Raw genomic sequence first — 27,081 nt, forward strand, 5'->3', positions numbered from 1 at the left:
TTCTCGCGAGGGTCCCGCCTCGCTGCGGCGCCGCCGGCGGCTCCGGCTTCAGCTCCAGCTCCGGCTCCGGCTCCGCTCCATGCGGTCGGAGCGGGAGGCCGGGCCGGGGCTGATGCGGGGCGGCAGCGGCCGCGACAAGTGGCCCATGGATATCCCGCAGCGCCGGGAGTCGCCGCGTCGCGACCCGGACGCTCCGCCAAACCCACTGCCGCCACCATCTTCCCCGCCCTCCCCGCTGCCGCCGCCGCCGCCGCCGCTTCACCCGGCGGCGGGCAAACAGCGAGATGAGAAAAAAACGGCTCTGAGCAAAGTGAGGGGACGCGGGCGCAGCTGGGGGGGGCGGGGCGGGCGGGGCACGCGTGGGGCGGGGCGGGGCGGGGGCCGCCCTCAGCAGCGTCTCCCGTGGGGGATGTCTTGAGGACCAGAGCGAGTTTGCCGTGAGGAGCGTGGGGTAGGTGGGCCCGGCTTAATGGGCTGGGTCTTAATTTCAGGGGGTTCTGGTAGGTGTTTATTCAGGTGCGGGATGAGGGCATCTATTCACCGAAATATTCTGAGATCCCCAGCAGCAGCACCGCGAATTTGCGTGCCTTTTCACCTTTCATTCTTCAGAAATCAAGGTTGGCAGTTGCTGTGGCAAAGCAGCTCCTGCAAGGAGGAGAACACTTCTCTCTCCGTGGCTTTATTTGAGCGCTTATCAAAGAATACTTACATAGAGACCTGGGAGATTTGATGTATTTCCATTTTCTCAACTGCAAAACTGAAGCACTGAAAATCACTGTAACTTAAATTCAGATATTGGCAAGAAATTGAAATAGATTCTCTGAAGCTTGATGGCCATTTTACTGTTTCGTGTGCTGGCATCGTTCTGTCCCAGAGGTTTCTGTATGGTTTCCCAAGCTTTATTACTGGCCAGTTTACCTGAGTGTGGTGGGTTGACTTTGGGTGGCCGCCAGACCACCAGCCAGCCGCTCTCGCACTCCTTCCTCAGCAGGACAGGGGCAGAAAATGAGATAAAAACCTTGTTGGTTGAGATAAAGGCAGGGAGATCACTTACAAATTGCCATCACAGGCAAAACAGATGCAACTTGGAGAAGATTAATTTATTGCTAATTAAAAGAATTAGAGTAGAACGGTGAGAAACAAAGTTTAAAACTAAAACACCTTAGAATCATAGAAACATAGTATGGTCTGGGTTGGAAGGGGACCTTTAAAGGTCGCCTAGTCCAACCCCCCCTGCAGAGAGCAGGGACATCTTCAACTAGACCAGGTTGCTCAGAGCCCCGTCCAGCCTGACCTTGAATGTTGCCAGGAATGGGGCCTCCACTACCTCTCTGGGCAACCTGTGCCAGTGTTTCACCACCTCATAGTAAAAAATCTCTTCCTTATATCCAGTCTAAATCCACCTTCCTTTAGTTTAAAATCATTACCCTTCCCCCCTACTTCCCAGGTTCCCCCTCCTCTGCCCCCAAGCAGTGTAGGAGGGTGGGGAATGGAGGCTGAGGGCAGGACATGACAGCTCTCTGCTGCTCCTTCCTCTTCATGCTCCTCGCCTGCTCCAGTGTGGGGTCTGTGCCGCGGGGTGCAGTTCTTCACAGACTGCTCCAGTGGGGGTCCCTCCCACATGCTGCATTTGTTCATGAGCTGCTGCAGCGTGGGTCTTCTCTGTGGGCTGCAGTCCTTCAGGATAAACCTGCTCCACCATGGGCCCCTCTCCATGGGTTGCAGGTCCTGCTGGAAGATCTGCTCCTGCCTGGGCTCTCCACAAGCTGCAGCTCCCTTCAGGGCACCTCCACCTGCTCCAGCATGGGGTTCCCTGTGGGCTGCAGCATGGATATCTGCTCCACCATGGTCCAGCATGGGCTGCAGGGGGACAGCCTCCCTCACCATGGCCTTCTCCATGGGAATCTCTGCTCTGGCACCTGGAGCACCTCTTCCCCTCCTTGTCTCACCTTGGTGTCTGCAGGGCTTGTTTCTTGCACTTTTTCCTCCTTCGTGCCTCTGTCTTACGCACTGCTGTGCAGCCTTTTCTGTCCTTTCTTAAATAAGTTTTCCCCGAGGTGCCACCACCTTGACTGAGAGGCTCAGCCATGTGCTGCAGTGGGGCTGCTGGAGCCAGATGGAACCAGCCCTGCCCAGCATGGGGCAGCCCCGGCCCCTCCTCACAAGGGCCGCCCTGGAGCCCCCTGCTGCCAGCACCTGGGCACATAAACCTAATACACTAAGATACTGTTGTAATGAAAGATTTAAAAGCTAGTATAAATAATTTTAAAAGGAGATAATGTAAAAATTTTATACTCAGTATCTATTTTTTTTGTCATTTGTTAATAGCTTTTGTTCTTTGCTAAGTTGCAGTGGTTCTCAAGCTTTTCATTAGAATATTTCAGTTATCCTACAATTTTACGATGTTAGCAGAAACTGAGATAGGGAAATTGTTCCATCTGTCAGCACGTCCAAGAAGGTAAATTGCTAGGAGGCTGATGCTCCAATTGAAGTTCCCAATTTGAAGAAGAGCTTTTAAAGAGGAGTAATACAATTTGTATAGTCTCTTTCTACAGTATTTAGATCAGAGATAAATTTCCGTTTTCTTTTATATATGCAGGTAGTTATTCGACGGCTTCCTCCTTGTCTTACTAAGGAGCAACTGGAGGAACAGCTACATCCTCTACCTGCCCATGATTATTTTGAGTTTTGCACTGCTGATCCCAGGTAGGGATGAGCTGTTTGTGTAGGTTTTCAGGTGCTTAAAACCTAATTAAGGTGTTTTGGACATACTGAATCATATTTTTTTTTCCTTTTTGTTAGCTACTTAAAATATTTCTGAAAAGCTGGATACATATGCAGAGACAATGCATTCCTGCCCTTTTCTTTTACACCGGTGATTTTAAACCAGATAATTTTTATATATGAATAGGGCATAATTTTGTTTGAAACCCTGATGTTTCTTTTAACCTTCATTGGTAAAATGCAACAGACTGGTTTATCAGCTGTGAGAAAGAGTCAACCTAGGGCAAATATCACAGAAGTTTTTTAATGAGTGCCATTTGAGCTTGGTTTCTTTGTTTGCTTACATGTTTTTGTATTTTACTTCATACAGTTTTGTAAATAATCCAGTTTTATTAATTTTTGTCTTATGCAAAACTTAAAAAAAGAAATAATTTTTGATTTAAAATAAATTGGAATTGCTAGTATATTTGTATAATTTACTGAGTATCACAGTGGTAAAATACAATTCCCTTTCAAGCAAAACAATTCACAGAAGAGAAGGAACTTAACCACTAAAATAAACAAAATACCCTGTATGCTACATCTGCATGTGTTCTGAAAAACTAAAGTATAAGATCCATCTTGCCCATCTTAGCCTGTCTTAGTGTGCGATGAATCATCCTCCACAGGCACCAGATTCTTTCCATTGACTACAGAGAGATCCCGCATGTTTATTGCTGACCAACTTTTAAAGTTAGGAGTGCCCCACCCAGAGCAGATAGCCTTTCCTTGTAAGGAACAGTTTGTGACAAATTGAACTTGGAACAGTCTAGTTCCTGGGCTGATTTCATCTGAAAGGATGCTGCCACTTCTTGCCACCACTGTGTGATTAGGTGGTTACCTCTGACTGTATAGGTTCTCTCAGAGCTAATTCCACAATCATAAAGAAACAAACGTCTATTTAGCGAAACTTTATGGCAGTTGCCTGACCTAGGTAATTACACATACGTGCAGCAACAAAATAGTAGGTGCTTCAGTTTTTCCAGTAGAACCACAAAAGACACAAACTTAGGAAAGAGGAGTATTTACTCTGATTGAAAGTCTTTGTAATTACATTTTCTTCTGAACCTCATGTGTGTTTCCAAATGGGTCTCTCAGGCTTCTGTCCCAGCTGGTCATTTGATAAGGGAAAAGAGAAGGCACTTGCGAATATAAAGTACATATAAAGTTTCATTTTCCCTCTACTTTTATGTGATGAAATTTGGAGTACTCAAAAGTTTTGCTGTCCTCTCATTCAATTGCACCCATGTCAGGTCGCTGATGAAAGATACTGTGTTTTTTCTCTCACACCGTGTTATTTGTTGTGTACTTCCATATAGCTAGGGACAGAACATATGTGTATATAAAAAAGTTTGTTAGATTGCAAAGATGACACAGTAGTTCATTCTGGTAAAGGGATGAGAGACACGCTTAAAACGTTTTAAAAATTCATTTGCTTTGAAGAGCAGATCTTGGTTACTAAAAATAACAAAGTCTGAAGAAAATAAAGCTATATTATATTGTTTTGCTACTGGACTTCAAGGTGCAGCAAGCAAAGAATACGCATTTTTAAACTTTTTTTTTGAGCAATGAAATCTCTGGTATGTGTTACTTGGTTTGTCAGTTTCCTTGAATCCTGTGTGTGATCCCTGTAATAAACTAATGATCTGGGAGAAAAATGTTATCTTCCTCCTGAGTTTTGGATTCGTGTCTTCTGCTATCACAATTTAAACTCTCTGGAAGAAAGTATTTTCATCTAGGTTTGATTTTTTCACCATAAACTGTTTTGTATTGGCTTTGTTACACTTCATCTTCTTAAAAAATACTCTGTCACACAAAAGATGCATTTTTTCAGAACAGGTTTACCTTTACAAGGTTTGTACGGCTACCACTTCTTTCAGCAAACTACGCAGTTTAAATGGGCATTTAAGTGTGGTTCTACAGAGTATTGGCTTGACTGATTATTTGTCCTTTGACTGGCCCAGGATCACCTTGCCGCCTTTGCCCCCTTTGTTTGAATGCTGATACATACCCATGTACCATCTGTTTATTATTTAACTCTACATGTTCACACACTCTAGAATATACAGTAAACTTTCAGAAATTGTGAGTTAGAGACAAGATTAATACAGTGAGTCTTCATCTCCTCTTATCCAGCAGAGGACTTTTTTCTGAATATAAAGCATTGTGTTGCAGTAATGTGTCATGTTCCGGACAGTTCACAAAATTTCAGAAAACTCTCTGAGGATGTGTCTTCAGGCCGTTCCAGCTAACAGGAAAAGCCACAGGACAAGGTGGGCATGTTCTCTCTACAGTGCCCTCTCTCTTTTACTGATTAGCTTTTTTCTAGATCGTGTACCATGTGCACAGAGGCAACCAATCCAGAGAATTCAGTGATAATAAAAACATGGTAAGATTTAAAGCAAATTTCCTGTTACCTAACAAGAGAATGATTTGGAGAAACTGCTCAGTGAAGAGGATCTGTTTGCTGGAAAGAGAAAGGGGCGTACAAGTGTTTTGATGCAGAAGCAGACAAATTTGTCTTGAGAGCTGTTACATCTCAATTTAACTGCATCCTGTGTAGTTCTAGGTAACAGAAGTTTCTAAGAGCTCGGTGAGATTTCTGTGGCATACATACTTTTTTTCTTTTCACAGAATGCTCTGTTAAACCGTAAAATTCCTTGTCAGAAATTGATGCCAGAAATGATGGAGGTTGAAAATGGTTCAGGAACAGTTAGACAAATACTTATTTAGACAAATATTTATCTACAAAAGCCTATTAAACACAAGGATACAAGTTCTGTGTTACAAAAATCCCTAGGCTGCAAGTAGCTGAAATTATATCCTAGGTGAAGTGTCAGTGTGTATAGCTTCCCCTTTTTAATAAACTTCCTCTAAGCATCCTTTACTAGTTGCTGTTAGAAGGAGGACTAGAGAGGTCTAACTAGAGCTGTTTCCACGTTTTGCTTGCAAGGTCATCTCACTCTAGAGGACAAAACAAACAAGATATGCATATCAACTCCAGTTTCTTTTTTCTTGCAGTCTAAAGGTTGTCTTCAGGTTTGCAATGTCTTCTTTTAGGCAAGCTATAAAACGTTTTAACATTTCATTTGAGTAATGTCATTAATGTACAACACTTTTCCCGTTACATCCCTTTAAGTAAAATAATTTCTGAAAGTGACTGTTGCATTGTGTTTCATTCATTTTTTTAGATTCATCTAATTCACTGCATTACATTTATTCTCTCTTGTACATTGACATCAAAATACAAATAAAACACTGCTTCTGTGACTGATTCTACGGGCTTTAGGGGTGTTTGTTGGATAGACACACTATCTATAGCTGATAATAAAGGCTCTGCCTTCCTGACAGTCTGTCTTGTTCTCACACTCCAAATATTAACTATTTTTTCCAGACATCTTTTTGTCTGGTTGTAAATGTTTCTGAGTCTTCTAAAACTTGAGTCAAGTGCTTGAGCTCTGGCCCTGCAGGATTTGGGTCATCCCTTGGGATTGGCAATGAATGCCAAGTGCTAGGATTCGTTAGTAGTGTTGTGAGGTTATCAAAGTAAAGAGACCTGAACAGGAGCTTTGCTTATGTGAAAGCCAGTCAAATAGTTGATGCCATGCCGTATATCACAGATAGTGATAAAGCTTCTTGCAAACAGCACTCCTCCTTTTACCTTCGTAACTTCTTCCCAACATTTTGCTCGGGATTGTCATAGGGAAATGGCGTTAATGCTGTAGGATGGCAGTATGCGCCCAGGAGCTGCAGCTCTGAAGGGGCAGCACCTTTAGACTTTCAAAGGAACTGCCACTACTGTGTTCTGGATGCAGTGAGCAACAGTCTGTCATCGCAACTGCGCATCATTTCTGCTTCTCCACTGCTGGGCGAGTTGTGCTCAATTGTATTTGTAAAAAGGGAAGGCTGAGTTAACTTAGAATTATGCCAGTTCCATCCAGTATGTGAATGACCACAGAGGGTGGGAGAAAAATGCATGAAGGCCAGTGGATGTTAGCTTGACATGACGATGTAGACGATGAGTTATCCATTTGATCAGAAATTATTATGTAATATATGAATGGATGGAGGAGTTTGTTTAACACTCCATTATTTAGATGTAGAGATCTATATATTTAAATTTGTATACATGTAAGTAGATATAATTATATATACACATACACAGAGCCCATGACTGATAAGTTGGTAAGTATTTTTACTAAGATGTGATGGCTGGTTTTATAGTTTATATGTTGCTGTTTGTATTGTAGATAGCTATTTAAAATTGCTTTCCTGTATACCAATCTTTTTACACAATTGTGTTAAAAGATACTTTGTAAAGAAGTAAACTATTAGAATGTGTTTGTTATTAAAATTACTGTAAAATTAAGGGCTTAAAGAGATGATAGACTAAGTGTTATAGAAATAACGCATGATGTAAAAGGCTGAATATCCTTGAATGCATGGCAGAAAACAAAGAAACTCTGTCTTGTACTGAATAAATGTGTACAGTCAGACTCATCTGAGTTACTTCCGTAGGGATTGCTCTAAGTGATAACCCAGAGATGCCAACATCATATGCAGTGCATCTGTTGAAAACATGATATGGATGGATAGCAGCATTACAGACAGCAAACATATGGCGAAATAGAACCAGCTGTCTGACTGTAAAACTAGCCATGCAACCTCAAAACTGAATTTCAAATCCCAAATGAAATCTATGCTGGTAGATACTTGAAAAAAGAAGGAGATGCACAGAGTCCAGTGGCCCTTCTGTAGGACTCGGCTGGAAGGCGAAATCCCGAAGAGGAAAAAATGTACTTTATCCAATAACTGCTGAATGTAAAGTACAAAAGTAGAGCAGGACTGTTTCTTCCTAGGAGAGTGTATTAGCCACAGAGTCCCTGTGGCCCTGTGAAGCCCCAGGCAGTCTTTTCTGCAGTGTCACGCCGGTAGGTTTTCAGGGTTTTCAGCAGATAGGTGAAGAGGGAGTCCAGGGTGGGTGGAGGTGTGGGAGCTGCAGCTGGAAGTCAGGTGTCTGAAACCCAGAGTAACAGACACTATTTCATAGGCCAGCCAGTGCTAAGCATTTCTGATGCGCTGCATTTAGTTAGCTTCCCATTCAGAGTGAATTCTATGCTTTTATTTTTTAGGCACACTGCTCACTTGCTGGGTAAAAAGCCTAAGAGGGGTCTGAAACACTCAGTGTTCAGGCTTTTATGCACTAAGCGCTCTGACATCTAACTTGCTCATGTTTCTCGTATGAGAACCAACTCTTTATTTGTAGAAGTGGCTCCATCAGAGAAGAAACCTGTAGTTGCTAAGCGTTGTAGTAGCCGTGTGTCTACAACCTTCAGCCCTGTGACATAGCACCAATAATGGACAAACTCCTATTTGAGCGTGCTGCTGTGCACATTAGTATCCTACTGTGTACAAGCACACTTGTATATTTTTGTATGTTTTTGCTGATGTAAGTGAAGTTCTTGAAGATGTTAATAATACATAGCAACAATAATCGGATCCCTTATTTGCAAGGTAAATTGTAAATCTCTGCTTTCCAGGGTCCTGTTTATACATTCCAGACTGAGTTTTTTTCTTACTAATAAATCCTTAATAACCATCACAAATGCTTCTCTGTTTCAAAAGATACTCACTCTGATAAGCCTAAGCTGAAAATGTCAGAGAAATATTACGTTGTGTACCAGGAAAAGATTGTGTTACCAAAGCAGATGAAACAGATGGCATTGATGTACAAGCTGAATGAAACACAGAAGGCATAACTCTTGGTATTTTCAGTTCTGTTTCACAACGGTTATGTGCCCAACCATAAGGTTCTAAGTTACTGCAGGGAAAAAAAAATCCAGCTGTATGATGAAGCTGTTCGCTGCGTACTAAGAAGTGCCACAACAATGTTGTGGCTGGGACACTTATCTGAATCCCAGTCTTTAATCTATGGGAAGTTTTAGTATTTTACAAAAACTAAAGATGGATAAAACAGTGAAATAGTTGTTTAGACTAGGAACTGAAACTCAGCTTCTCAATCTCAGATAATAATAACTGGGGTGAAAAATAATGCTCCCTCAAGATTCCTGGTTTTGTCTTGTGAATCTTCAGCACTTCAAGTGTATAATCATATCAATCTCTAGTATAAGGCCTCATTTAATTTAGACATCAAAGAATATGAAACCTAAGAACAGTCCTGTTAACATGACAGAGGAGGAAGTTTACATCTTCCTGGGAGCCACCAGTTATCACAGACTTCTTCACTTTCCAGCCATTAGGCAGCACAGAGACGTTTCTTCCAGCACAGCTATAGATTGCCACAATAGAATTTCCTCCTTTGCATACATTTGTAGGCATTTTTTAAAGATTTTTTTTGACTGTATGTAATTATGAAAAGTGTTACATTTAATCTTTTTTTTTTTTTTTTGCTTTGAAACTGATTGGGAGGAAGCTGGCTCGTTTCATCTGCTTTGCGTCTTGGTGGTAACTCCACCGCCACCCTCAAGATACCTTGTGTTGCATGGGCAGACTGGAGGTTTGCAGATCCTCAGAGAGGACTCTGCAGGGTTTGCAGTACCCCATGACAAAACACAAGCCACATACCACCATGCTCATTTGATCAAGCTGCCTAGAGGTCGCTTGCAAGCGGTCTGTAGCGGTGTGGCATCTGTGGGCTGTGGTGGATGAGGGAGCATGCCATGCCTGTAGCATCTTTCAGCACTGCTTTGTGTCAGCAGCACAGCCCTAGCCTTGCCTAGCAGGCATTTTTGTGGTTGCCTGTTCACTCAATGCTATTGCCATCCTAGAATCTCAAGATACAGTCAGTATATATGGATGAATTAGCTCTTCCATAGAATTAGAAGGTTTATCCTCTGCATGCTGTAGAAACACTCCATAGCTGGTATTTGCAAAACATCTAAATGAAAAAAGCCTTCTAGTTTTTTGTTAAACATTTCTCCCAGCTACAATATCAAACACCAATTTGGTGGGTTTACGAAATCATTGGTTAGTTATTGACAGCATTGCTCTTTATGGTCACCTTCTAACACACGAAGTGGAATCCATATGGATGCACATTTGAAAATGAAAAAAATCATGTGGTTTGTAGTAACGGTGTTGCTTTGAGCTGCCATGTGTGTGGATCCTACGATGCAACCCATATTTTTGCTCTTTCTCACTCATTGCAAAATCCAATTATGGAATAGCTATGGGACTGAAATATGGTTGCAGCTGTTTGTGTTTATTGTCTGCTGCTGCTGGTGGTGAGTTTGTCTGAAGATAGGCCATGTGTGGCAAGAGCATTATGAACATAGTTAGGGGTTTGTGTTCAGATTCCTTCCAAAACCTGGCATAACTCATAGCCACCATTGAAGGCAGTTTAAGACAAACTGTTTCATATCACAGTTGCAGGGGTCTAAAGCATGCACATACCATGACTCACAGTAACTTAGCTGATGGGGGGTAATTCATTAAATTACCTCACTTTCATTGTGGTTGGTGGTGTGCCAACCCTGAGGTTTTTGTCAGGCACATTAAACTTTTACCCTTGGAGTGGGATCTGTGCCAATACATTCTTGGAGAATCAGAATTATTTTAGGTAAGTACCTGTTCTTTCTTTTGCTAGAAATGCTTTGGATTTTCACAGTAATTGTTCTTCACAACTAGCCATTGCATATATATTCGTACACATGTATGTCAGATGGAGTTTACTTATTTGTATATAATTCAGTGGATTATCTTGCTGATTATTAGGTTATTTAATCTTTCTTAAAGGTGGAAATCTCTTTAAATACAGTGACAGCTTGGCAACTGCCCTTTCACTGGGAGCTTTTACTTACCTTCTGTTTTCAGCAACAAAAGGCTTTCTTAGCATGCCCAAGAAGTTCCCTAAAAGCACTGCTGTTATTCATATCTCTTAAACCACAAAATATTAGACTTAAAGCTGCACAGTGGAAGTGTATGCTCTGCAATTTAGGGAGGCAAAACAAGCTAGAAATATTTGTCTCACTTCAGAGTAAATTTCACTGCTGCATCCAGGAACTCAGTTGTTCGGTTACTTTTTGTCTTATATATAATTAGATATGTATATGTAAAGACTTTGATATGCATGTTTAAGGTAGTCATTTCTTAAAGAAGATGAGAATTGCAGTGTGATCCTTCTAGTTTTACTTTTTTCTAGCCCTGAACAGAATAATAAATAACAGAAGACAAAATTGTTTCTTGTTGCAGCCTTTATCCTCATCTCTACTCAAGAGCATACATTAACTTTAGAAATCCTGAGGACATCCTTCTTTTTAGAGATCGCTTTGATGGCTATGTCTTCATTGATAATAAAGGTTGGACTATTTGTAAGATATTAAATGTGTATGTATACATATATCGTTTTAGAACATTAATTTATTTCCTTTTTGCTAATTATGCCCTTTTTTTCCTCAATATATGGTTAATTACATAAAAATACATTAAAATTATCATTTAAAAGGTAATGAAGTGCAAAATATATTTGTCCACGCAGTCTTACTTGTGTGCGATGTGCATGCTTTAACTGCATTCTTGTACCTTAAGCAATACACTATGAAGATCCTATTAAGATAATTATTTTATGCAAGCTCACAATTCATCACAACAGTAACCGAACACATTGCAAGCATGAATCGTTACATCTTCAGTGTGTTTCTGTGAGATAAAGTTGTGCCACTTACTCCCATTTTGAAAAAGCAAGACAAAAACTTGACTTCATCATTTTGGTTGCCCACTTTGAGATATGTACAGCTTGACTTTTTAGAGTATTTGCAGACATCTTGAATTGCCTTCCAAGAACAAGAGCGACAAAATTGGTTGCCATCTTTAAAATGTTCAGTCTGCAAAAGTTTGCCCAACAGTAAAGAAAAATTCTGTAATGTAAATGTAAATGTAACTCTGTAATGTAAATCCAGGTCTCCTACAGTAACATGGAACTGCTGTAGCCAAGAAATGGTTCTTTCCCTTTAGCAGTTCCTTGCCTCATTCACTCATACCTTCTGTAAAAAATTGCATAGATTGTATAAAACAGACATAGATTTGTGGGTTTCTTGTATAGACATTGCCTATTTGGTACACTCAGTGTTTCGGAGGTCCTGTGAAAGGTAGTCCTGTCCACTCTTACTGGAGAGTTGATCTCTAAAGAAGCTGTCTGTCAAACTAACAAATTCCTCTTCAGCATTTCCTACCTGAGATATTTTATAGGCTTCTGACTTAATCAGACTTGGATGGATTTTCCTAGAGATGGAGAACAACACATTCCTCACTGTGTGTGATTCCCAGATTTCAAATTTCATTTCTAGGTTAAAAACTAGAAAGAAACTATTTTTACGATTCTGCCAAGACTTCATTTGTCTAAATTAAGTACGTTTTTCAGTGTTAGGCTGGGCTGAAGCCAGAATATTCTGTACATTGCAAAACAGCTTGGACAGAGCTGGCCAGTTTGGCATGGTTGTTTCTGCAAATAAAGAGCACAAGTTCTGATCAAAGGTGCCCTCTGGGGAGGCTTGTGGCAGCATTGCATGCATGAGGCTAAAATTAAAACAAGGATTACCAGGTTTAATAAGGTTAACAAGTGTTCTAGCAGATTTAAGCCAAGTTTTCAGTGGACTTGAGCAAAGTGTAATCTTGAACCTGCTGCAGGTGGAAACTAGGCAAAATTCAGAAGATAACACTCAGTTCTGACACCAGTCTCAGGAAGAATCCAGTATTTAAAGCAGAATTCCAAACAAAGACTCCATGCCAGTAGACACAGGCAAGAAGTTGCGTAGTCCACCCGCCATAAACAGAAAAAAACAAGTTTCACACAATTCTACATGCTGAGTTTTACAGTTTTGGTTCGGAAAGAAGGTGTGATTTATTATTGCATATTATTCAGCATTTATTTATTTTTTAAGCTTTTTGGCAACGAAACTTTACAGAAACAACTCAATTGTTTCAAATTCATTTTGCAGTAGTAGTTGTCAGGCTGAGAGTTTATGTAATATTTTCTAATCAGTGAATATCTGTGAAGTATTAAAAGGGAATTATAAATGATAATGCAAGAATTTTATTTTTATTTCATTTTTATTTATTTTGATTTTATTTTTATTTTGATTTTGATTTTATTTCATTTTGATGGTCTCTGTTAGCATGTCCAAAAGATATTTAATGTTTATGTATATAATTAAAATATAAATGTATTTTGTTTTGAATCTAAAATACTGCTACATGTAATGTTTCATTAGAAGTTTAGGATGGGATTGTAGAAACATTAACCTTTGATTTCAAGTAAGGCTACCAACACAAACTTCAAGAGCTTTGAAAATATTACTTGAATATAAGGAATGTTTCTCTCCCCTCAGAAAATTAAGGATTGATATCTTTTAAGGTTTGGAGTATCCTGCAGTGGTTGAATTTGCTCCATTCCAGAAGATTTCAAAAAAGAAGCTGAAGAAGAAAGATGCCAAAGCTGGGAGCATTGAAGATGGTAAACACGTTTTCCTTGCATCACAGTGGAAAATAGGTTCAGTTTCTGTCATGCATTGCAAAGTATTAACATAATTCCAAATTTTTTCTTCACAGATCCAGAATATAGGAAATTTTTAGAGAGTTATTGTGCTGATGAAGAGAAAATCTGTGCCAATCCTGAGATTCTTTTGGGAGAGATTGAGGCCAAAACAAGGGAACTCATTGGTCTGTTTTCTTGATTTTTCTTATTACTGAGAATATTAAACATTTTTGTATTTTTATTATATTACCTGCAAGAGCTGACTTGTTCAGTCTGACAGAGATTGAGATTATTGCAGTTAAATTTTTGTTATCCAGTCAAGTAGTGACAGGAAATGCCCCACCTATTCTTTTAAGCCTCTATGCATGGAATCACTTGACTTCACTGGAAGTTTTGCATGCACAGTGGCTTCAGAAATAGGTCCTTAACACTTCTGAATACTTACAGATGTATTAAAAGATGGAAGATTTATTTTTAAAAGATAAAATAGCCAAAGACTTAAAAATGGATCCCTGATATTAGGTGCTTTTATTGAGAAACATTAAATGATCTCTCTCTGTTCTCACGGTCAAGATTCTGCAAAAGCTTTGAAAGTAAGCCAACACCTTGTTTTCTGTATGCATGCAGCATGACTTTCACAGTCTCGGGGGGAATCTTTAGTAAGATCAACACTGAAATCTTCAGTGCCAGTATGCAGCTTTCAGGATGACATGGAATATTGATGTGTTGTATCTCCAAGTGACAACATGCAGAACTAGTCTTTGCCTAGGTGTGACAATCGAGTAGGGAAAAAAAATCTACCTTAGCTATTATTTCTTTACAGTGTAAAAGTAGCCACTTCTTTTGATTAGAATCATAGAATCATTTAGGTTGGAAAAGAACTTTAAGATCATCAAGTCCAACCGTTAACCTAAGACTGCCAAATTTACCACCAAACCATGCCCCTAAACGCCACGTCCAGCACATCTTTTAAATACCTCCAGGGATGGTGACCCAACCGCTTCCCTGGGCAGCCTGTTCCAATGCTTGACAGCCCTTTCGGGGAAGAAATTTTTCCCAATATCCAATCTAAACCTCCCCTGGCACAGCTTGAGGCTGTTTCCTCTCATCCTATCACTTGTTACTGCTGTTTTCTGTTTGTCTCCGCCTGTGACAAGCATTTCTTTAGTGGCATTAATTATGTTTCGTATGCATAAATTAATAGTTGACTGGAGAGATTTGGAACTTAAACAATTTAGGGGAAATGGAAATGTTAGAAGTATGGAAATTTAGATAATTCTGTTATCCATAGAACTTGTTTGCTGCTTTTCTAGATAGGAAAGTTCTCCAACAATTTTTATTTACCCCAAATCTTCCCTAGTATTTGACAGCAGTGTAAAAGCAGTCAAAATTTTCTAAGAAGTTTACAATTTACAAGAAGTTTAAAATTTAAAGAAAGATGTATTAATATTAAAATATTATATCAATGAAAATTATTAGTTTTGAGAGTTGCAGGTTTCTGAGTGACAGTATTGGCTGAAGGCAGCTTTGCATGAGGAGTTTCAATGTTTTGTTTCTGTACAATCACAGGAAAACAAATTACTTGCTTTATTTTTTCTGCTATTCAAAACTGTGACCATTGCTATCAATATAAAACAAAGATCACTTCAGCATGATTATCGCAAAATTGTGTAAGGGTTTAGTTGCATGTCCAGTTTCAAAGGTGTTGCTCCAACTGAAGTCAATAAAGACATGCCCAGGACTTTATTGGCCAAATTGGGCCTCACATTCTCAGCATTTCTCCAGGTAGCATTAACACAAACCAACATGTTTTATGCATTACATCGGATGCATTAGCTCATCAGTTTCCATGTGACAGAGAGATACAAAACAGATTTTCTCTGTAACAAGATGAAGGTAAGCTCATTCTTCTGGCTTGTTTGTAGAGAGCAAGATGAAATATAAAAGTTATTGCTGACACAGGTCTTGATTTTGTAATTTATTTTCTTCTAAAATTTCTTAGACATTTTAAGAAAAACCTCTTAGATTTTTATTTGCAATAAGGACCATAAATAAGATGGCTAAGATTCAGGTTTGAGAAGCACTCCTTTTTGCCCTCTTCATTTGATAGTACTCATCACATTGCCTCTCTCCCTTGAACTTCAAGTTATAATTTCTGATGAAACCTCTTGCATCACAGCCTTAGTCATGACTAGGGTCAAGTTCTGAACTCCCAGCACAGTTTATCCTTTCCCCAGACCCTCCAGTTACAATTTGTGGTCACTTTCAGCATGTAAAAGTGGCTTGAGGCAGACACTGCTCGGCTGGAGGAACTTACAGGAGTGGGAGAGGGAGGCAGAGCTGCAGATCTGAGAGACTGGCAGGGAGGGTGCTGGGGACCTACAAGTTGTCAAAAATTACAGGCAGGTGGGAGAGAGGTGGAGGGTACCACGGGGAATCTAGGGAGGAGGGAGTAAGATCTCAAATCAACCATCTTTTTTGGTTGTTGCTTTTGACCAGTGATATTTGCTAAAAATAAATACTGAATCCTATCAAGCCTTCCCTTTTGTAACTGTGTAACAAAGTTTTATCATTAACGAATGGGTTGCCCCCAGGATATTCACACTTTCAAGACAAAAACATTCAAATGTTTTGGGGATATAAATTGCGTCTAGATTTTGGCTATGCCATTTCAAATTTGCTGAAAACTTTTTTTCAAAATTCCTTATTTTCCCCCTTTTTTTTGTTGTTGTTTTTTTTTTTTCTTCCAAGTCCTGTCATGCATTCTAGTACTGACATTTTCTTCTGGTTTGAGGAAGAGTCCTATAAATAACTGTAGAGCAATTTTTAGTAGTAAACATTTTCTTTAACTCTGTCCTGGGACATCTAAGACTGACAAAATTTGCTGTAACTACTCACAGCTATAAGTACGTGAATTCAAGCTGGAATTCAATCCTGACTGTTGTAAATGCTATACATGATATAGAATTTGATTATGTTCGCCAAGTTTTTGTAGAATTTGGGGATGGTTCAGGGAGGTGGCTTAGGCTAGCTTTTAAGAGTGTGGAGACAGCTCTGTAAAGTAAGAATGGCTTTGCGATCCAGTAGATGAGGCATTTTATTTGTTATTTGGGAAGCCAGATTTTTATTGAATCTGCTGATACTTTGCTGTGTAACCTGGGAAAAACCGCTTACCTGTTACTCATCTTGTTTTCCCATAGAGAGGTGAATGCTGAATGGTAGTTAAATGCAAATGTTATATGAGAATTGAAATGTTTCCTCATGATGTACTTTGAAATCTGGGATTGAAAAATTCTGTGTGAGATTACAGTAATGTGTGCTGTATGGGAATTGCAATATAGCTAGGCATTGATGTACAAAATTAAAATGTAGGAGTAGATTCTGAACAGATTTTTCCTTTTTGGTGAATAACTCTTTGATGAGAAAGAGAAAAAAGCCATTCTCTGAACTGAAAAGATTGAATTTCTAATTAGATATTAAATAGTCATGCAACATCTCTCTGTTGATTCTAACCCTAACAAGAAAAGATCAACAAATTGTTCCTAAAATGGAATTATGGGAATGCCTTCAAAAATATATAAAATAAATAGGTTTATTAGTTATTTAGCTCCCTTGCAAATAAAGCTAGAAAAAAGGGGTTAGTACTGAAGTAAAGAAATGAGTACATATTTTAGGAGTTGAACACTATATCACAAATTTTTTGTGTTTTAGCTAGAAGAACAACACCCCTTTTGGAATATATTAAAAATAGAAAATTAGAAAAGCAGGTACGTTCAGACTTTTGCCTGAAGTTCAATATTTATGTTTCACATGGTTTTTCATTGGACAATTTACAATTAATCATTTTGAACTCTTCAGAGAATACGAGAGGAGAAAAGAGAAGAACGGAGGCGGAGAGAATTGGAGAAGAAACGTCTGCGGGAGGAAGAGAAAAGGAAGCGCAGAGAAGAAGAAAGACGTAAAAGAAAAGAAGTGGAGAAGCAAAAGAAGATTTCTGAAAAAGAAATAAGGATCAAGGTACCTTAATGAAAACATATTTTTCTGTTGAAGTTACCCAGAAGTTCCTTTGGTATCTCACTTATGCTGTTTATGCAGGGTACGACAGTACAGCATGAAGATACCAAACAAGTTTTGACTGGAAGGGGAAGTAATGTAGAGCTTTGACCAAGTAGTGTTGTTGAAAAGTGAGACTAATTACCTTAGGTTCAGGGATGTGCTGATGCAGGTAACGGGGATATCTTTATACAACACTGCCACATTCTGTGCCGACATAACCTGACAGAACCAAATTGTTCTGTGCTAACGTGTTGCAAGATAACTGCAAATAAGTCTTTAACACTTTCTGTCATGTCAGTCTTCATTTAGCCAATTGTGCTGAGGTTGTTGGTTTTTTGTGCTCAGAACTGATTTATTGTAATAGTAAGCTTTAACTGAGTTATAACAAAGTCTTGCTAGTTTCGGGCTGTGCTGCCTTATAACAACCTGAATAGATGTGCTTTTAATTACTTTACTTAGGCGGGTGTATTTTGTGCTATTATGTCTGGGTATTTAAAACCTTATTTGTATAAGTTGCATAGATAAAAAAACTTTATCTGAACTAAATTTTGTGGTATTCGAAAGGTTTGATAGCCTGTTTTGAAGAGGAAAATTGGTATAAAAGTCTGTTCGCTTAATGCAAGGGCACACAGACTCACTCCACATCTTGTGGTGGGTAGAAGTCACAGGGCTGTGTACTTCCTTCCTCCTCCTTTTCTTCCTGGACAACAGTTGCCTTCACCTGGATGTAAAAAATAGTAAGTTCTGAAGCTGAATTACAGATTTTTCCTGTTTAGGCATCAAGAAAAATATACTAGAACTTCAGAAAAAAAGGGAGTTATTCTTTAAAATGTATTACCCAAACCTGCTTGTCCAAAAGACCCCAGTATTTATGACATATCTGTGGCAATGTGACCTCAAAAGCTAGTTCTGTCTCCTAAGGAAAAGGAAAATATTACCTGAGAGAAACATTATAGAAGCATGAAATATTGGAGAAGAATAACCTGTGCGCATTTCAAAAAAACTGGTGGAATGAAAGGACTGATGAGATGTTCTGGTTATTCTTGAAATGTTGGAGAAATGGCTTGAGACAATTGGTCCTTCTATAAAGATTATTCCTGTAATACTAGTCACTGCTCAAGCTCTGTATTGGGTATTTGCTGTGAAAGGAACAGACTGCTTGGAAATCTTAATCTCCAAGGTCAAAATGCAATGTAATCTTTTCTGCTAACATCATCATTTTTTCCTCAGTCTGTTTTTCTGTCAGGCTGTATTGATACTAAGCACCTACTTCTATATGCCAGTCTGTCCCAAGCAGTTCATGTGTAACACCTTTTATATATAATATTTCGTGAAGTCTTAATCTTGCTTCTTTTGTCTTAGAGGTTCTGCTTTTTGTTTTATTGGCAATAACATTGAGCTCTGTTATATGGTTTCTACGAAATCATAGACCATAATAATATCTTTATATATAAAACTTAGGAAAGAAGAGTAGGTAAGTGCTTTCTCCAGTATTCTCAGCATATTTAAAAGTGTGCAATTGAATGCCTGTTAATGATTGTCGCTCCTTAGCAAAAGTAAACTGCCCTCTTCAAATAACTTTTTAAATTGTGTATTTCGTAAAATATATTCCTAGCATTTAAATATCTTCAACCTTAAGAGGTTTTAGATATATCTAATAAATTGTTAAAATGTCCGTTACAACAGAGGAGAATAATTTTACATTATAATAGAAACAAATATTTCTTAGCTTCTCAAGAAGCCTGAAAAAGGAGATGAACTGGCCAGTGAAAAGCACAAAGAAAAAGGTGAAGAAGCTGACACTGAAGAAAACAAATGGGATAAATCACCTGGATCTGGGAGTATAAAATCCAAATCATTGGAGGCTTCACTGAAAGAACTTAAGGAAAAGTAAGTAATATTTCTCTTTTAGGCTCCAAAGTAGGTCCTAAATGTTTTCATTTGAAGGCTTAAACATTATATAAGTGGTGCGTTGGCTGGGTGTTTTGTCAGCAAGGAACTGGTTTTATTCTTTGTGTGAACAAATCTCTCACTGTCCTTTCTGTAAAAGGTGTTTAATAACAGCTTACTGACCTGATGACAGTATTAGTGGATGCAATTTGTTATTTGTGAAATGTTTTGAAATCCCAAATTGGAAGGATTTCTGCGTGAAAAGTCATTCAGAGTTTCATTGTTATTTCACCTGCTCCCCATCAAGAGCTCAGGTAAGGCCCTCCTTCCGTTGCTGATGTGAAAGACTAAATTGCCTCAGATGCCTTACTCTTCCACCACACCTTCTTCATTTTTTTGCTGCAATAAACAGATGAATGTGTTTGATAAATGGGACAATGGCAGAAGAGTTAAGGTGTGAATGACAGCCTTATGACTGATAGGTGCAGAAGGCTGTCTCAGTGTCCCGCTGCCTTTTGTGCTGCATATGTAATAGCAGGAACAGGAGGTATAGCCCAGTTCTGTAACTACTGTAGCCTGAAAATGTCTTACAGACATTTTCAGCACCTGGCTTTCTCATGTCTTTGGCACGTGTGTCCCATCGCAAACAGGATTCATCCATAAGATATGTAAGATACATAAGAACAATATGCCGCCGAGATAAACAATACTTTGTTCTTCAGTAGTGTTTTTCTGCCAAGCTCTCAAAAGTACTTTGCAAAATGAAAGAGATGAATCTGAGGCGTCATATATATGTGCATCGTGTACATAAGAACAAGCTTGAGCATTTAAATAATTTACCTAAGGTATTATATGCACAGTATTAGAGGAAGTTTGGCATTGTGCTGTAGGAGCCTTGCGGGCTACTTGCCTATTCTGAGTAGTTTCAATTTTACCTTTGCCCACTTAGGTTCTTGATTTTTATGGAAAGTATGAGGAGCTGCAAATGGTCTCCTGATGGCAAATCAAAAAGTAAAGAAACTTTGAATACCAGAAAATAAACCCACAGAATTTGCTGGCTGAAGAAATGGTTCACCATTGTTCATCTTTTTTTGTCTCTAAGGACTTACATGGGCTTAGTGATTCAGTATGTTGAGTATGTCCTGAAAGATGCTGACAACTTCCATTTTCTGTTCTCTAATGGAAATTGAAAACGTTCAGCAACTCTTTCACTGATGTTCTTCAACAAAGGAAACAGAGCAGGGTCAACAGAAACACTTGCAGGGACAAGTCAGTTCTTTGCTAATAAGGCTGTTTATGTATTAAGCTTTTGGTGGTGCCATATAACATTTTTACTATTGATCCTCTGAGTTTAATAAGCATTAATGTAGATTTTCCAGGTGTAAAACAGAATCCTTTCGGCTGCGCAGGTACAGTAAGTGTTACCTTGTCTTTCCAAGCACTTATTTCATCATGGTTGTTAGTGGATGTGATTAGGTAGCAAGCTGTGAGCTATTTCAGATGGATTGAGAATTAAAGTTGTAACTACTTTGTCACTGACTCAGAATCAGTAATAAACTGTAACTTCCCAAAACATGAGCAGACTGTCAAAAGCAACTTTCCTGTTTCAATTTTAAGTATTTATACCTATGTAATATATAAAAAGAAACTGCCCGTATTTGCTCCTTTTAAAGTTCCAATCTCTTCTGTCATCTTTCTTCATTATTTGCAGTTGGCTGTATTAGAGAAGCACCCGCTTCCTGAACAGGAACAATGAAGTGAATAAGAGAGCTGAGAATTGTATCAGACAGGCAGCAAAATATTGCAAACTAATAGTCTTTATAACATAAACCCATTGCAGCATAGCAGAAATTAAGTATTATGAAGTGGTAAGGTAATGTTCTTTTGCCTAAATAAAATATGCAAAGGTAGGCTAAATTACTTGGAGACGTAATACACAAAAGCCTGGAACATAAGTATTCATTTTCACAAATGCCTTCTGCAAGTTGCAATGTCAGTGAATAATTTTTGTTAAATAGAGTCATAAAACTTTACAAATTGATACATGGTGCTCACCCAGTTCCTTCGGGCCCCGAATGCTCTCACTCAAGGGAATACTCATATACATGAGTCACTTCCAGAACAGGCCTAATCGTGCAGCATGTGTTTATGTGAAGAGTATTATTGGGGAGCTATTTATGGGATGGCAAAGAGGGATGAAAGCTGAAAAGCAGGCCTTCCACAACAGTTGCACAAAAGTCAGATTTTGCTTGCAAAGCTTTGTCTGCTCTCTTGAACTGAATGCATAGTCAAGGGCCGGACATACACGGACGAGACATTGAGCAAAATTGCACATAACCCCTTCTTAATGAGAAGAAAACAGCCTTGCCACACAATTAATCTGAATACTGTTGAGGTCAAAGGAAGGCTTTATGTTGTAGCCTTCAGCAGCTTTTTTTTTTTACTGTTAATTGCTTGGATTTTCTTTCTTTTTATACATACTTGTAGGTCACAAAATGATAGTGACAAAGAGCAAAGAGATTTGGAGAGAAGATTTCGAGACAAAGAACCCGAAAGACAAAGGTATCGATTGGATGATGGCAGAAAGCATAGAGCTCACTATGAGTTTGACAAGTTTGTGAGAAGGAATGAAGAAGAGCTGAAGTGGGGGAAAGGATACAACCAAGACAGAGGAAAGAAAGGGAACTACAACTACAGCTTCACTGTGGAGGCAGTAGACAAACTGGGTAAAGAGGACAAGTGTGATGACATGGCATCCAAAAAGGAGCGCATAAGAAATAAGGTTCTTTTATTCATTTAGGATAATCTTTCATTAGTTAAATATGCTTCAAGATCACAGCTTTTACTTTTGCAAACTCAGCCTAAAGATGCTTTTACAAAAAAAGCAATATTTTATTTCATTTTCAGTAAAATCCAGACTTCTCTTTACTGTTCTAAGAGGACAACAGCAGTTAAAATAAATTAAGCTCACAGGTCTCTGCTCATTCATATTTATAATACAGAGAAGACTTTCTGTCTTCATTCCAACCCTAACATTTTTATAACGCTGTTCTCGGAAGCCTTGTATTTTATGAGTGTATTAAAAATTCTTATACTTCTGATCTGTGGTGAAATTTAAAAACTGTGGCATACTAGTCTTTTAAAAAGGTACTTCCATTACCCAGCTCATGAAGTAATTGTATTTTAGACTGGCCAGGCATTGCTCAGTGGAGGAAATATAAGGACTTAAATAAATAGCTAATTCAGAGACCATTATATTTAGAGTCTATAAATGTTCAGATTCTTCAGTATTGTTTACACACCAGTAGGAAGAGGCTGTCATTTGGTTAGGAGAAATTATCCCTGTGGCCATTGTCAGGGAAAGAGCAGGTGCAAAACCAGTGCAAGCGGGGCCCGTAGCAGGGTATGTAGAAAACCCGTCCCTTATTTGTCTCCCAGAGACGCAGGCATCATTTGTCTCAGACTGTCTGATTTCATGGATGTGCCAGGGTCTTTTCAGGAGGTGGCTCTCCTTGACACCCTCATTCTCTTCCCTTCTGATCCTAGATTTTCCACAAAAGATGACCGAAACACTGTTTTGTGTAGAAATTTATTCTGCCGGTGAAACTTCTCTTTCAAACCAAGTGACTGATCTGTGGCATGGGCTCAGGCTGACAAGGAGTAAAGTGGTGACGCGCAGAGTGAGCCTGAATGGAGTGTGCATAGAGCAAGTCCAGGTGGACTCGCTCTGCGTGTCAAGTCAGCCACCTTGTTGCAAGCACAGAAAGCCTGGTGCGCCCCACGTTTTGCTTATGCAAAGCTCAGCTGGGTAGTATAGGTGAGATCTGAACGCGTATACACGTTAGCCGCTTGCCACACACACCAGCGGCTCAAGCTGTGGAACAGTCAGAAAAAATGGCTAGTTCAGAAGCAGGAAGGGGGGAAAAGCAATTTTGCTCATGCTTGCCACGCTAATCTTGGAGTCTGGTGAAATATCTGCAACCTTGGAACTGGACTGTGGGTCTTGGGGGCCTTTTGTCAAGCCGCCTCCTTTTTATTTCTTCCTATCGCACTTCTGGTAGCTTGCTGAGTCTCTGGGTTAGTCCACGCTTCAAGTGCTAGATTTGTTCCCTAAACAAAATAAACAGCATCAGTAAAGCTTTTTGCAGGGTGGTGACTTTTTTCCTTAGAGTATTTATTATTTATGTAGGTAAGAGTTAGGGTCTGGGTTTTCCAACTTACTTATAGAATTGACAATGCCAACCCAAGTTTTTAGGCAGAGATCGAGCTTCTTTCTGAAGTTTCCAAGAGTTAATTAGAAAATGGAAAATTTCCGGTGAAAGTAACCCCTGTGCTAGCTTTCATGCAAACTGCGAAGTATAGGGTCTGGGATATGAAAAATTGTTTGAACCCTTTATCATAAACTTTCCAACGGGCACTGCTTGTCAGAGGATCTAGTTTTATGTAGCTGTGATGTAGAGGTAGGAAGATGTATGTTATGCGTTTCATCCACGCCACAGAGCGCTAACCAGAATGATCTAGTTGTGTGGCCCAATAGTCAGTCTTGATTATCTGGTCTAAAGAGATAGAGAGGAAAGTGGAAAAAAGACAAAGGTGAAGGAAAAACATGGAAAAAGGGAAAATGCATATTGGGAATAAGAAAAAAGAATGAAAGAACAAAAGACCAGAATTACTTCAAATTATGAAGGCAATTGAAAATTAATGTAGTTTGATGTAGGACAATTTCAGTGCTCCGCCACTGTCTTAAGACAGGCTGTTCAATTTTCTTTGCTAAACTTAACACAAGACTTTGGTCAAAAAGCTCAGGTTTTGGTGAATGGGTAGCTTCATAACATAATATTTGTGAGAGTAAAACACTCTCACTAGGAAAAGACTTCTTAAGCAGAGTTTCTAAGCAGCATGTTTAATTCTTGAAACTTCAAGAATATAAAGCGCTCTCACAAGCTATGGAGCATCGCCGTTTGCAAGTTTGAGGTGTCTTTTCCTTGTAAACTGGCTCCTTCTTCCATTTTCCAGTGATCAAATCAGCGTGTGTATGACTGGGTCACTCACACAGCCTGCGCATGTTCAGATTGTACTTACTTTGTTTATCATCAGTGGGTGAATTCCCCTGCTCTCTTACTCAGTATGGAAGGTATGATGGAGCACTGCAATAACTGCAGTTTTATTTTGATGTGTATAATGAAAATGCACATTCCACGTTTAGGTCATGGTAGTGCTTCATGTATTGAAGTAGCAGGGCAGCCATGCCAGGTGGTCAAGTTCTGCTGAGGATCATTTTCTAGCTGTTACCTGCTAAGCTGTTCTCTGGTTTGTCTTATTTTTTTATGCTTATGTTTAACATTTGTCATTCATCTGCAGAGTTGCAGGTGCACAGGCTGTTGATCTTCCCGGTTGATGTTAGTGAAGGTAGCAACATATTTCAGAGTTTTACCTGTAATACTGCGTTTGATAATTGTCCGCAGTATTTCTCCTTGTTTACATCAAAGGTATCACAGGATCTTTAATTTTTACAGCTTTCTTCATTTATTCAGAATGCTTGGCTCCCAAGAACAGCGTTATAAACAAGACAGATATTAAATACTCAGTCAATTTTCATTACAGTCCATTTGTTTCCTGGGTCTTAAGCAATGTGAAGTGATTTAACACAAAATCTACTTTCTTCACAAACATTCATCACTTTAAAATCCTGCGCATGTATCCCACACAGGTTTCTCAGAGCATTAACCACATCTCCTTCCTTCTAGGATCGCCCAGCCATGCAGTTATACCAGCCAGGAGCTCGCACTCGAACACATACGGGATCTACAAGTAAAACCTATGACTGCAGTGGGAAATCCTTCGAAGATGCTCTTGATAAGAAGTATGAGGCAGATAATTCAGCTGGAGGTGGTTCTGAGAAGAGCGAAGAAGCAGAATAAGACAAACGGGAGAAAAGACTTGTGTAAAGGGATGAACTTAAGATTCAGTGTCATCACAAAAAATCCACAGGGCTGTTTCAGAACTCCACAGGCGACTGCACCAACAAGATTATAGTAGCTCTGCCTCGTACCTTCCATAAAATAAAGGGAAGAGTGGCTGGAGATCTGTAAAGTATCTTACAGCAAAGGAATATAGTTGCTTTTTTACAAAAAGCAGAGCAAACACTATTTGCCTAACTGAAAAGCAGTTCGATATTTTATTAGATTTACCTTGAAATAGAAAACCTCTAATAGTTTTAAAGGAGTATTTATATAAGACTTTTCAGAAGCTATGTCACCTTTTCAAGTCGAAAGAGATGAAATGTAGATTCGCGTCAGTTTGAAATCTGAGGCACTTTAAATGTATTCGGTGCATGACATGAGGGTCACGGGACCCCTTCCTGCAAACGGCAGTGGCGGGGGCCGCTGCTGTGGGGAGCTGCAGCCAGGCTCCGTGGGACTGGCCCTGGGAGGAAGCTCCGGAGCCAGGAGTGTTTGCAGGAGGAGGCCTGCAGTTTGCACAGTTGTGAGAAATGTCCGTTGGTATCTGTACCTCAACGTGTTTACATTGTTTTTCAATTAACTATAGTGTCGGATAAGTGTTAGTAAAGCTACAAGTATGTTGTTGGGGAGTTTATAATTTTCTGAGCCACTTTTGCCTTTTTTGTTTTAATAGGTTCCTGTGCTTAAAGCAGAAGAAAGCTAACGCAAACCTCAGCACTTAAACGATATCTCTGGTTTTAATAAATCAGCTGTTTTTTATGTTTTTGACACTGACTTGTAAAAAAAAAAAAAGTGGTTGTACAGCAATGACTTTTTATATGCTAATGTTTCATATAAGTTGCGGTTACAGGATTTGGGCAAGGTATGACACATGACCGTTCTGCAGTTCTCTTTTTGTTAAAAAAATAAACACACATGAATGTCAAATTCAAACTACCGTTTCGTAAGATCCAGGCCAAATTCTGCCCTCTGATGCAGGCACATATATATATGTGTGTGTGTATATGTCTCTCTTCTATTGGTTTCAATGATAGTCATGTGTCTACAGAGGGGCAGAACACGTTCATTTATCTTTCACAGCTGAAACTTTCTCAGTCACCTGAAACTGAGACCTGCTTTGTCACTGAAGTTAAATAGTAAGATATTAATTTATTTTTACATCCTCTTTGAACGTTTTTATTATTACGCATAACATCTAGTTGTTCTAGACTGAAAAATTATTTATTGTATTTTCCCAGGTATTAAGCATTAAATAGAATAAAAGCAAAAAGATTTTGACTGTGATTTTGAGACGTGATCTTCTGCAAATTTTTCATCTATTACTGTAGAAAAATTAAGTAAGATGCTACACTACTTGATATTCTTTGGAAGCAGATAAAAATAAGTTGAGAAGTATTTGAATAGCAAGCTAGGTAAGTGAGCTGCCAACTAAAACTGCTTCAAGCTTAAGTAAAACTGCTGTTAGAGAATCAGTTGGGTTAACTCCATCTGAAGTTTCTCTTGTTTACTAAGTTTATCCAGACTGCAGAGAAAGGATTTTGTCCTGGGGTCCTGGCCCAGTCAGGCAGCTGCAGCACGGGGCAGGCGTCCTCCTCAGTGACAGAGCCTGGCTTCGTCCGAGGAGAGGAAGACCTGCCAGGAAGGCTGTCCTGCAGCAGAGCCGGACTGAGATCGTTGCCAGATGAGGGTCTGCTCAAAAGCGAGCCTTTCCCACCCATTTGGATGCCCTGGGGAGGCTGGAGGAGCGGTCTCACTCCCTCTGTGAGAGCGATTTTGCACATGGTTGAGCTTCATTCCTTGTGGCCAGTGGTGGCTTTCAGGCTTCTGCCCCACCTTCACCCGAGCGCCTAGGTTAGGAGTACCTCTTGATAGCATTGTAGGTAATTAACAAAACACAGTTCAGCTAGCAGTAATTTT

The 27,081-nt window shown here is 39.4% G+C and overlaps 1 protein-coding gene across 2 annotated transcripts; it reads left to right on the forward strand.

The window, feature by feature from the left end:
- Positions 1-26,447, forward strand: UPF3A (UPF3A regulator of nonsense mediated mRNA decay). Of its 2 annotated transcripts, none has more exons than XM_075091803.1 (10): positions 1-310; positions 2,600-2,706; positions 10,975-11,081; positions 13,136-13,234; positions 13,330-13,440; positions 16,967-17,022; positions 17,114-17,272; positions 19,041-19,201; positions 21,689-21,983; positions 24,949-26,447. In XM_075091803.1, exons 1-10 carry the CDS (start codon positions 80-82, stop codon positions 25,120-25,122), a joined length of 1,500 nt encoding a protein of 499 aa, XP_074947904.1. In that variant the 5' UTR covers positions 1-79; the 3' UTR covers positions 25,123-26,447. The 2 variants fall into 2 exon arrangements, with proteins under 2 accessions (XP_074947904.1, XP_074947915.1); XM_075091814.1 differs by having other exon boundaries at positions 21,689-21,927.
- The last annotated feature ends 634 nt before the right edge of the window (positions 26,448-27,081 follow it).

Source organism: Phalacrocorax aristotelis, chromosome 1 (assembly GCF_949628215.1).
Source record: "Phalacrocorax aristotelis chromosome 1, bGulAri2.1, whole genome shotgun sequence".
NCBI classification, from domain to species: Eukaryota; Metazoa; Chordata; class Aves; order Suliformes; family Phalacrocoracidae; genus Phalacrocorax; species Phalacrocorax aristotelis.

What these genes read in the sequence shown, in the direction of transcription:
- UPF3A (XM_075091803.1), top strand. Translation starts at nt 80, where the DNA reads ATGCGGTCGGAGCGGGAGGCCGGGCCGGGGCTGATGCGGGGCGGCAGC. An exon ending in TGTCTTCATTGATAATAAAG is followed by an intron (nt 11,082 to 13,135) that starts GTTGGACTATTT and finishes ATATCTTTTAAG; the next exon opens with GTTTGGAGTATCCTGCAGTG. An exon ending in AGCTGGGAGCATTGAAGATG is followed by an intron (nt 13,235 to 13,329) that starts GTAAACACGTTT and finishes TTTTCTTCACAG; the next exon opens with ATCCAGAATATAGGAAATTT.